The 12,827-nt window shown below is 37.8% G+C and overlaps 1 protein-coding gene across 1 annotated transcript in view; it reads left to right on the top strand.

Annotated features, from left to right (window-relative positions):
- AQR (aquarius intron-binding spliceosomal factor) overlaps positions 1-11,490 on the top strand; it is a 107,042-nt gene extending 95,552 nt beyond the window's left edge. Inside the window, exons 33-35 of the mRNA XM_082842072.1 lie at positions 464-638; positions 3,942-4,055; positions 6,751-11,490. Of these exons, the coding sequence (XP_082698198.1) occupies positions 464-638; positions 3,942-4,055; positions 6,751-7,065 (604 nt within the window). The 3' untranslated portion in view covers positions 7,066-11,490. The remainder of the gene's footprint in view (positions 1-463; positions 639-3,941; positions 4,056-6,750) is intronic.
- Positions 11,491-12,827: the final 1,337 nt, after the last annotated feature.

The following is a 12,827-nucleotide window of genomic DNA, read 5'->3' as shown; positions in this document are numbered from 1 at the left end:
AGTATAAAACAGTATGATAAGAGTTATCTAGGAAGTAAAATTTGACCCATTAACCTTGACAGAGCATGGGAATTTGGTAGGTGAAATGGAGCAAGGACTGGTTTGAATTGACTCAATGGTGGTGATACAGTAAATTGGTAACTGACAACCGAACTATATCGTAATACTAGTATAGCAACTTACACCTTTTTAATCAGTCATTGGTTATTTTGTGATTCTCCCCACCCTCTCCCCGCAAAAAAAACATAGAAGTTGGTAATAAAGCATTAACTTCTTACTTGGTTAACTAGTTACATAGCATTGATTAACTTAATGTTTATTCTCTTAAGTTTTTAAGAAGCTTAACTCTTTATTGCCACAGCTTAACAGGAATATTTAGTGGAATATGTTTTAAAAATAAAAGGGTGCATAAATATGTTACTAATCTTGATACGTTTTAATTCATTCTATTTGTTTCTCAAAGGGATGTCCGTCGCTTAGTGGTGGCCATGTCTAGAGCCAGACTTGGACTTTATATCTTCGCCAGAGTATCCCTCTTCCAAAACTGTTTTGAACTAACTCCAGCTTTCAGCCAGCTCACAGCCCGCCCACTTCATTTGCATATAATTCCAACAGAACCTTTCCCAACCAGTAGAAAGGTAAGCCTACAGGTGACCACATTAGCAAAGAGCATCATCACATAAATCATCTGAACACTGGTTTAGAGTGCTCCTTACGCTAAGGAACTGAATTAAGATTTTCTATGTAAAAATAATACCAGCTAACATTTACTGAGTACTCACCACATATCAGGCAACTTCTCTGATCCAGACTCCAACATATGGGAAATGGGGTTAATAAAACCTATTGAACAGGTTACTAATAGGAAATAAAATAATGTATGTCAAAGCTAATAGCCTGATACATGGTGAGTACTCAATAAATGTTACATTACATACATGATCTCATTTCATCTCAGTAACAGCCCTGTTCAATAGGTTTTCTTATTAACCTCACTTTCCATATGTTGGAAACTGTGGCTCTGAGAAGTTAAGTAGTTAAGCCACACATCTGAGTAGATGGAGAGTCCAAGATTTAAAAACCCAGACAGCCTGACTCCAGAGTCCATGTTAATCATCATCATACTATACTGCCTCTCTTCAGCTTTGTAAGGAGAACTTAACTAATTACTTGATAACAGAGTAATAACTGGTTTAACTCTTGGAGAACCCTCAAGAAGCTTGCATTCTGAGGGAAGGTGTCAGGGATTGCACAAACACTTAACTCAGAAGTGCCACTCTCTCCTCATCCCTGCTACCCATCTCCTATCTCCCCTTCTTTCTTCCCTTTCCCACCCTCAGCTCCCAGAGGTAACATTATCTCTTCAGTTTCTGGCTTAGCCTTACTTTTGCACAAAGGAGCAGGTAACTTTATTTTCTTACGTTGTTTTCTTTCTTACATGAAGGTCAGCATACTATAGACTTTTGGGCTTTGTGTTTTTCATTTAATGAAATGTCTTGGAGGTCCATTGAATTTTAAATAAAACTGTCTTAAATGTTCACAGTATATTTCTTTTCCCCACCTCTCCTTTTTTATTTAAAAAAAAATTTTTTTTTTTTTTTTCATTTTTTGGCCTCACTTGTGTGGCTTGCAGGATCTTAGTTCCCTGACCAGGGATTGAACCCAGGCCCTCGGCAATGAGAGCATAGAGTCCTAACCACTGGACTGCCAGGGAATTCCACCCACCCCTCTTTAAAAAAAAAAAAATAAAGTTAAATTCTGTGTGTTTGTTTTGTAATAATGTTAAGAACTTTTTTTTAATTGTTTTTTTTCCTTTAAATAAAAGAAATGCTGCTGTGGAGGAATAGAAGGGAAAGGATGGAACGATACAATGGGGTGGGGCCATGTGCAGCCTTGAGTGTCAGGCTCTGAGGTCTGGACACAGTCCTATAGCTATGAGGTTCTCAATCTTTTGTGGACTGATTATTAAACAGGCACATTGCTGATGAGAGGTCTGGGGCAGAGGCTAGGTGTCTTCAGGTTTAACACACTCTCCAGGTGCTTCCTAGCCAAGGGCTGCAGACACACCTGGAGGCAATACCAAGGAACAGAAGGTTTGGAAAGTGGTGCTCTAGGCAGTACCATGGACTCAAGCCCTGGGGGCTGAGGGCTGGGAGCATCTCCCCATCCTCTGCTCAGGAGACAGTGTGAGGGGTGAGGAGGACTGCGCAGCCCTGAATCTCAGGAGAGGCTGCTCCCAGCAAAGCCGCCAGAAAATATGCAAATACAAACAAACAGAAAGACTTCCATGCTTTAAAGGCAATATTCCATAGTTGGAACAGCATGGCAGTCTTTGCACACAGAAGTTGTGACCGTTACAGGAAGTGACCACCGTCCAAAGAACACCTGCTTATGTGCAATACCACCGTCCTGCTTAATTCTGAGAAATGCTATTTAATGTACTAAATATTTCTAACTTTATGTGCTTTAAATAATTTGTCACTTTAAGGTGAAATCCTTTTTCTTGATATGTTTTTTACCTCTATGATTTTCTGAATTGTACAGTAAGGTAGGATGAGACTTTATAAAAATTTTACAATTGACTTTAAATAGGAAAGTTCTTAATCTTTATTCTCAGATGGTTTAGAAGAAGTGCACATTTTCTGTTTTCTTCATTTGCTTTACCACTTTACCTACACCGATAGAGTGGTGTTTCTCGGGTTGTTGTCAGAAGCTACTACATCAGAATCACCTCGTTCTCCCTCAGACCTACTGAATCGAAATCACTGGGGGGCTACAGCCCAGGCCTCTGTTATTTAACACTTTCCCCACATGGTTCTGATGGGTACTACAAAGTTTACACCTTAAACTACTATTTGCCAACATTTTTGACCATACGCTTTATTAGTAAAGAAAAAAAAATCTTGCCGGAATTCACTGGGGATCCAGTGGTTAGGACTTCACGCTTCCACAGCAGGGGGCACAGGTTTGATCCCTGGTTGGGGAACTAAGATCCCACAAGCAGCGTGGCATGGCCGAAAAAAGAAAATTGGCAAATATTAACCCTCATGACTAACAGTCTATATATTAAGTAATAATAAATGATAGCGTCTTATTTTTTAGAAAAACATAAATGGGAAGAATAATTTTAATATTTTCTTTGTGAATAGTCTTGAGACTTGCCTTTGGAGCGTATGTGGTATTGGAGACCACTAATTGAGACCATGTTGATGGTTTTTTTCTATTCAAATGATTGCTTATGTGTTATGAATTCTTCTACATTAGTTAGTAGACCAAAACTCATGTTTTACTTACCAACTTGAAATTATATTAAAAGCTGGTGACTCTTAGCTCTCTCCTCATCTCTGCCTTTTCTAAATTTAAATTGAATCACTTCTCTTCATGAAATCCTTATTCGACTCTAACACTTACATCTTAATGTCCTCTTACTGTTCTTATTTCCTCCAAACCCTAATAGTCAAATAGTGTTCATACATAAGATGGAGACATGGGCTTCTGTTGAAGTGTTAGCTTTCAGTGTCTTTCGCTCTATACTTAACTTTCTTTTTCTTTTTTTTTTTAATTTATTTTATTGATGTATAGTTGATTTACAATGCTGCATTAGTTTCTGATGTACAGGAAGTGATTGAGTTATACAAATATACACTCTTTTTCATACTCTTTTCCATTATGGTTTATCACAGGATATTGAATATAGCTCCCTGTGCTATACAGTAGGACCTTGTTGTTTATCCATTCTATACATAATAGTTTGCATCTGCTAATCCCAAACTCCCAATCCATACCTCCCTTACCCGCCCACCCCCACCCCCCCGGCAACCACAAATCTGTTCTCTATGTCTCTGAGTCTGTTTCTGTCTCGTAGATAAGTTCATTTGTGTCATATTTTAGATTTCCACATATAAGTGATTATACTTAACTTTCTTTTTGCCGTCTTCTAGAATGGAGAGAGACCATCTCATGAAGTACAGATAATAAAGAATATGCCCCAGATGGCAAACTTTGTATACAACATGTATATGCATTTGATACAGACCACACATCATTATCATCAGGTAAGTTTTCTCAAAATTGACTCTTATTTTTCTTGCTGTAGAATCTTCTCTGTTGCCGAATAAATCTTTAACATACTTGATTCCTTGCAGGAAACCAGCTAAACCAAAGTAGATTACTATTCATGTAACATCCATATTTTAAAAACATCTTTTGTAGATATAATTTGGCATACAATAAATTCCACATATCTAAAGTATACAGTTTGATATGTTCTGATACTTGTATATATCCATGAAACCATCACCATAATCGAGATGATGAACATATCCATTATCCCCAAAAGTTTTCCACGTACACCTTGATAATCCCTCTCCTCCCTCACCAGTTCCTCTTCCACCTTCTCCAGGAAACCAAGGATCTACTTTATGTCACAATAGCTTAGTCGCCATTTTTTAGACATTTATGTAAATAGACTCATACAGCATGTACTCTTTTTTCCTACTTTTATTCAGCATTATTTTGATATTCATTTATGTTTCAGAATGTATCAGTAGTCCTTTTCCTTTTATTGCTGAATAAGTAATCCATTATACAGATTACCAAGTTTACCCATTCATCCACTGATGGACATTTGGGTTGTTTCCAATTTTGGCTGCTACAAATAAAGCTACTATGAACGTTCTCCTACAAGTCTTTGTACTTTCTCTCGGGTAAATTTCTAGGAGTGGAATGGTTGGATAGTATGGTAAGTATGTATTCAACTTCTTTTAAGAAACTGCCCACCTGTCTTACAAAGTGGTTGTACCATTTTATATTCCCACCAGCAATGTATGAGAGCTCACACGCACTTACTATGTTTGGTCTTTTTATTTTAGCATTCCAGTAGGTGTGTAATGGTCTCGTTGTGGTTTTAATTGGCACTTCTCTAATAACAATTGGTATTGAACATCTTTTCATGTGATTATTTACCATCTGCATATCTTTGAGGATGTGTCTGTTTAGGCCTCTCACTCACTTTTTTGGGTTGTATTATTGAGTTTTGAGAGTTTTAAAATTTATTCTGACTACAAGTTCCTCCTCAGATGTTTGTTTTATGAATATTTTCTCCTAGTCTGTGACTTGTTTTTTCATTTTTGTGTCTTTCAAAAAACAGTTTTAAATTTTGACAAAGTCCCAGTGTATCAAGTTGTTCTTTTGTGATTCATGCTTTTTCTGTTCTAAAAGAACTTAGCCTGACCCAAAATTACAGGGATTTTTTCCCCTAATGTTTTCTTCTAGAAGTTGTATAGTTTAATTTGCTATTTAGAGGTATGGTACAGTGTGGGTTAATTTTTTTTATATGGTGCAAGGTAAGGTTGCATTTTACTCATTTGCGTGTGGATATCCAGTTGTTTCAGCACCACTTCCTGAAAAGGCTATCTTTTCCCTCTGTTGACTTGCCTTGTCATTTTTTTTTTTTTTGAGATTAAAAAAGCAGTTTTTCAAATTGAGATATAATTGAGATATAATTTTAGTTTCAGGTGTATAAAATAATGATTTGCTATTTCTATATATTACAAAACAATCACCACAGTAAATCTGATTAACATCCTTCACCACACAGAGTTACACTTTTTTTTTTTCTTATTTTGAGAACTTTTAGGATCTCACCTTGTTTTAGTAGAAAAATCAATTGGCCACGTATGTGAGAGTCTACTTCTGGGCTTTCTATTCTGTTCTGTTGATCTTTGCATCTTTCCTTTTTGCCTTTACTACACTACCTTTATTAGAGTTTCTTTATCGTAAATCTTGAAATGAGATAATGTGAGTCCTTCAGTTTTGTTATGTTTCAAAATGGTTTTGGCTGTTCTAGTTCCTTTGCTTTTCTGTATAAATTTTAGAATCAGCTTGTCTATTTCAACCCCCAGAAAAAGCATGTTGAGGTTTTGATTAGGATTCTGGAGTATTACTGCTTAGGATCAATTTGGGGAAATTAACATCTTAACAATATTGAGTCTTCTTTCCATGAATATGATATCTCTCTCCACTTCTTTCGGTCTTCTTTGAATTCTCTCCTCAGTGTTTGGCAGTTTTCAGCATACAGGCTTTATACATATGTTGTTAGTTTTATTGCTAAGTATTTCACATTTTGTGCTGCCATTGTGAATACTACTTTAAAAGTTTTTCAGTTTCCAACAAGAGAAGCAGCTCCTGAAGAGAGAAGCCCAGCTTTAGCTCCAGACTGCCATGGGCTAAAAGGGAAGCCAGGCATATAGAGCTGCTCCAGTGTTCTGGTTAAGTGGGACAGGAGCCTTGTGCCCCGCTGCTCTCTCCCTGCCATGGCCTTGTCTCAAGGCTTGGTTCCCTCTCACCCCTCACAGGGCCCCTTGATTGAAGTTGGTCCTTTCTTGAGTTGGTGTGGCAGTCAGTCCTAATCAGCCACTGTTTTTCCAGAGTGTTACAATAAATTCCTTTGCTAAAACATTTAATAGCTTTTGATATTGTTTTTCTCCCTGAGGATGTAATATATGATCTCATCATTATTATCTGATATCTAGGCAGGCATATTCCATGGAGTCAGTAAAACTTAGGCTGTTATCATCAGAGTTGTTACATCTGTAATATAACATGGCCAGCAGTGTTTTGGAGAATTCTAGAGTGACAGTATCAATTAGGAAGATAATGTGAGAACTTAACTTTATAAGCCAGTGTCTTTTTATTTGGATTCTTTGATGTCTTCCCTCTCTCTCTCTTTCTTTTTCTTTTTCTCTTTAGACTTTATTACAGCTACCACCTGCTATGCTAGAAGAAGGTGAAGAAGTTCAAAGTCAGGAAACAGAATTGGAAACAGAAGAAGAGGCCACGCCTGCTCAAGCTGACATTGTACCTAGTCTAACAGATACCAGCTCCAGTCAAGAAACCTCAGCCTCTCAGACTGAGACCATCCCCAGTCACACAGGAGACAGTTCCAGTTCAGAGGCCATCCCTACTGAATCCGAGATCACTGCTACTGTGGCAGAACCTGTAGCTGTACCAGCGGAGAATAACACCCCTCAAGATGCCACATCCGCCCCCAGAGAAACCAAGTAGCCAAACTGTAGCCCTTCTTAGGGAGGACATTTCATTTATAAAGTCTAGGTAAAGTTACCTTTTGTATTTTACATATTCTTCTGCCATTTTAATGGCACTAATTAATATTCAGTCCTTATTTTTGTTAGCTGATCTCAATGTTTGTCTTCTGGTATATATGAAAAAAGAATGTGTGTGAACAACTCCAACTTTATTTGTTCAGTCAGAAGAATAAATAACCATTCCTTTGATATTTTGATTATTAAATAACTATATCTATAATCATACCTACATTAAAAGAATTTTCTACAGAGTAATAGTTCACATTTTTAGTGAACTTCGCTAAAGAAAAGGACAAAATATACTGGAATTAACTACAAATGACTTCAAGCAAGTGTCCAAATTGGGGAGGAAATCATTTCTTCTACCATAATGTAAGATGCTCAAGTCATGTTTCTTTCTATCCCTCCTTTCTTTGCTGTCTTCCTTGATGGAAAGGCGTCAACACCATAGGATATAAGTTGCTCCGATCCATTAAAGAAGACATGCATTTCCTTCCCCCAAATCTCAGAATGTGTAAAATCACCTAGAATGTCTCTTTATTTTGGGGGCCACTCCAGGCCTAATGAATCAGAATCTCAGGGTTAGAGCCTAGGAACCTGCATTTTTATTTTTGCAGGTGCTACACAATTAATGTTTGAGTTGCTGGCCGAATGATATCAGATAAGGCTGGTGAGGCTGGGCCAAGATTTGTCATTCATCTAAGCAAGAAGGATCTGGCAGATCGATTTGGGCAGGAACAGAGGTCCAGGGTCCGGGCAGTGAAAATCAGTGAACTTAATTAATTCCTGTATTCAGGATGGATTTCTTCCAATGCAGAGCTTCTGAGTTTTCTGCCCTGTTTAGTTCTCTTGATAGATAACCAGCCATAAGGAGACCTTAAGGTAAAATGTGCTCCAGATTTGGGAAGGCGTCTGTACTAGGGCCTTGCTACTCAGGTGTGGTTTGCAAATCAGCAGCATCAGTGTTGCACTGAAATTTGTTAGAAATGCAAAAGTTTGGGCCGTACCCCAGATCTGTTAAATCTCAATCTGCATTACAGCAAAGTCCCCAGGTGATTCAAATGCACTTTGTAGTTTTAGGAGCGCTGTACTGAGATTACTGTGCCGTCCTCACATCAGTGAGAGGTTGAATGGTGATCCTATGATGGTAGAGTTTACAGTGAGTATGACTGTTTTCTGACAATGGACCTCTGCTTATAAGGTCCCTGGGCATGGTGACCAGAGAAGAGATGAATATGTGTATGTGGGGAGGGTGAACTTGTCCACTAGTTCTCTTCCCCATTCCCACATCTGCTAGAGTGGCTAAGGGGAGCATTTCCCCAAATCTAGTGCATCTACCTTTAGGCTTGACCGTGTCCAACAAACTTTTGAAGAATTAAGCAAGAATTGCACACTGCCAGTGACCAGACCAGTGCTTCTCATCTTGATATTTTGAAGCAATGATGAATTCATAAGGAAATTAAACCCAGAACATCAAGTCAATGATGTTTTTGAGTGACTAATGTTTGCTTAAGTTTACCCGTCTGTGGTGGGTAAAATTTAGACTTCTGTCTTACAGTGCTTCTTGCAGCATCAACAATTGTGTTGGGTGGGGAAGGGGACGATGAAAGTGATGGGATAATAAGGGGAGTGAAATGCCAAGGAAACGAACGTAGGAAGCCTAGGTCTGTTTGTTATCAGAGTTAGGATGGAGCCAAATGGTCTGTTACATAATTTCTCTGAGTATAAGAATTTGAAAGCAGGTGTCATGGGCATCTGTATGAGGACTTGCACTCAGAATTATGTTCATCTGTGAATATATAGTATCAGGCTAAGCAAGAGGGAAAGAAGCTTTACCATATTACTGTCTTTCCTGGAACAGAGTGATTTTTCCCTCTGCCCTTTGGAGGAAATGACTCATGAGACCTGCAACCAAAGTAAAGCAAAACTGTTGTGCTGCTTTCTCCTGAAATAAACCATTTTCCTAACACTGTATATCACTCTGTCTAGCTGGGTGGCTGAACGTTTTTCTCTGCTGCTTGGTTTTCTATCACACTGAAAAGAAACTTTTAACTGGAAGATGAATAACTCCTTTGCCTCTGTCAAATTAAGAAAGGGATGATGAAAGTGGGACTTGCATTATTTTAAATTGTTTATTCACTGGAAAGGCCAGTGAACTGCAGTTGACTATAGAATTGTGGAATTTTTAAAGGAACTTAAGAGATCTTTTCTAAACTTAAATAATGAGGAAACTGAATCAGGTGGTCTTAACCAGGGTGGCAACTGTGGGAGACTGGGGTAGAATCCAATCTATAGTCCAGGGCAGTTTTGTGCCTTTTTTTTTTAATCAACCACACATGAGTAATTGCTTCATAAATTCAAAATTTTTCCATTTAATTTGGGATTACTACAGACACAGGTATTCTAGCCAGGTGACCATTTCAGATTAGTGTTCCCATTGCTCTCCATCCTGTTTTTCATATCTGAATATGTCGTGATTTTGGAGTTTATTTTTAAAAGCAGACCAAAAAGTCACATGCCAAGAGAAAGAGCATGAAATGAAGCAATTCAAGTATTTAGACTTTTTTTCACAAAATGCTGAGTTAAGAAAGTACATTACCAGCAGTTGGGAATAAATAGCTCTATTGATTTGGGCAAATGAATGAGAAGATCTAAATATTATCAGGTCTCTTGAAGTTAGTGCGATGATAAAAGTTGATATTTTGCTAGATACTGAGAGAAATGGTATACATGGGCCATTTGTGCTCCTATAAAAAATGAAGTTTTTATGATCAGGGGACAACATGATATTGTAAAACAGACTTTGGACTCATCCAGACCTGACTCAAATTTTACGTAATTTGCTCATCAGCATTTGGTTTGACCTTGACAGGTGTTATAACCTCTGTAAGTCACAGTTTTATCTACAAAATGGGGAAAAGATCTGTTTGTTTGTTAATGGGGTAATGTTTATGAAAACATCTGGCACCTGGTTGCTTGGTAAATACCAGTCCCACCCTCTGCATTTTCCCCCAAATCTTTGAGACAGTGTAGGATATTGCCAGCCAGTCCTCTGACTTGGGTGCGTAGCTATGCCCCTATCCAGGGAGTATGGAGGAGGATTAAGAAGGGAACACGTGGTGGCAGTTGACCTTTGAAGATCAAGGGTCAAATTTACTGATTGGAAACCTCGAAATCAGCCTATGGCAGCATTGAGGATGGTCTCTGCTGAAATTAAAATTTCTAGCAGAACAGCATACCCAGATGGAGATAGTAGGTACCATTGTGCTTGGGATATATTGGTAACATCAATTCTGTATCCTGTACTCCCCCACCCCGAGATCATCTATATTGTTGCACTTACCTAGCTTGAATGTGCTTTTTCCTTTTTATCTTGTACTCACATGGTATTTTAGAGCTGTTTCTTCAATTAAAATAAGATAAAAAAGATTTTTTAAAGAACGCTGACCCTTTTGCATGCACCAGAAGAGCAGTTAAAAACAAGCAGTGCCTTGCTTCCTGTGAAAAATGCTTGGCAGTTAGCCTTTGTAATTATGAAGCAATCATGTTAATAGATGTTTAAGAATAATACAACTGGAGCTGTACAGAGCCAAGGATGGAAATGAGCACATGAGACCATTTTTTCTTTATCCATTGCTATTCTTCAGTGCCCGAGAAGGGGTTTTAATTCAGCGGTAACCAGAAGCTTTGGACACTTTTTTTCTTCATAGGGACAACCCTGAGCTCAGTCCCCTGGAGCATGACTCAGAATGCAGCACAGTTACTGCTGGCTGCCAGCTTTATTGCCAGCTCTACCTTTTGGCTTACACTTATTTCATTAGCTACTTAAACTTCTGCACTTACATATAAAAGATGACTAATCCCAGTATTTCTCAACATATGTTACAAAACCACCCGTCTTCAAAAATACTTTGAAAAACATGTTCCATGGTCAAATAAGTTTGAGGAACACAATTAATTTTCATTCCCCATTTGCAGAATAACAATGCATTGTTAGCTAATTGAAGGTTCTTTCCTGCAGGAAAAAATCATGTTAACTTTGTTTAATCTAGCATTTGATTATCGCAAGCTTACTTGACCATAGAACTCTTTCTTTTTCTTTTTTTTTTTTTTAAATAAGACATTCTAAATAACTAGTTCCTCAGAACAGTTTGGGAGCCAGTATTTTTACATTAGCAAGTGAACTTTGATTCCCCCTTAGAAAATTAAGGGGATAAGAATATACCAGCCCCAATATGCTACTTTGTCATAAGGATTATTTTGAGCTGAAGGCAGTTGACAAACAGCAGATGCAGGAAGTATTCTCTGTCCTTGTGCTTCTGCCTAAAAGCAGGGCATAAATTTCCCTTTGTAAAGATGACATAAATTTCCATTTGTAAAGGTATCCCCTCTCTCCTGTACCAGGAAGAAGACAACAACCCTTATCACGGACACAGAGATGATGCTGTGAAATCAGTCTGCATAAACAAACCTTACTAAAATGACCCTTATCTTCCATTAATTTCCCCGTGTATTTACTTGCCCACAATCTACCACCCCTAAAAGCCCAAACTCCCCCCCTTATTTTTTTGCCTATTTACTTCTCCATAATTTATTGTCCTTTGTTAAAATGATATATAAGCTTCAAAGCCTAACAGCTTTTGGGGGGAGTTTTTACTTTTCTGTGTAGCCCCCCTGGAAGTAAAGTTAAAAACATCAATTAAATTTGCATGCTGTTTCTCCTATTAATTTGTCTTTTGACAGTTTAATTCACAGGCCCCAGGTACAGACCTAAGAAGGTAAAGTCTTCCCTCCCCTACAAAAATAAGACTTTAATACATCGTTTTTCCATTAAGTAACCAGAGGCTAAAGTAGCACAGCTGAAGAAGAACATAGAGGTGAAGTGATTTGGACAAAATGTCATATTATAGTGTAATTAACTGTTGAGTGTCACATGGTATTAATAGCAACATCCTGAAAATACAAATGAATAAAAGTTTGATCAATGTACCATGACATTCATTCGTGTGAGCCTTCTAAGAAAAGGTCACTGAGCATTCTCTGTTTACATTTTAATTTTAGAGTCCAGGATTTCACACTAACCTTTTCTCATTTCTTACTGTGCAGTAAAAGGACAGTCCATATTTCCAGTGTGTCTTGTTTTCTCAGTTCTCTAAATGTTTGTTTTCTTTAAAAGTCTGTTTCAAAAGGGGAAAAGATTTAGCATGGTAAATAGGGGTGGACAAGAAATAATAGAAGAAAATTTCCTTAAAGAAGAATGTAAGATAAAGGACCCCAAAAGTTACCTTGCATAGGACATGTTGAATTGTCTCTTGGTTGATCTCCAGAGATAATGGTCCCCACCATCCTCTTTCTCTCTATCTTTGACTTACGTCGTACATTCACCTAACACTCTTCTTGCAGTAAATCTAAGTGCAAGAACCTCAGTGGTAGCTGCTTCTCCTTGGGAGATACCTTATTTAATATAAATGGCTCTTTTGAGAAACTGATTTTATTGACCTTTTTAAAAAAGTCAAGAGTTCTTGATAGGAAGTGGTCGTATAAAATACCTTTTTCTACTCTCATTCATTGGTTCATTTTGAGGGGAGTTTTCTTCTGGTTTTTAGTTCATTTATTTACAATAAATGTGGTTACTGTATTATGGTATTTTCATTACCCATTTACTTCTAGTAGCACTTTCCAGTGCTGATTTCTTCTAATCCCAGACTTCCCCAAGAATAG

Source organism: Leucopleurus acutus, assembly GCF_964270905.1.
Source record: "Leucopleurus acutus genome assembly, chromosome: 1".
Taxonomy (NCBI): Eukaryota; Metazoa; Chordata; class Mammalia; order Artiodactyla; family Delphinidae; genus Leucopleurus; species Leucopleurus acutus.
The sequence above is the reverse complement of the archived record's forward strand: the minus strand, read 5'-3'. Positions and strand labels throughout refer to the sequence as shown.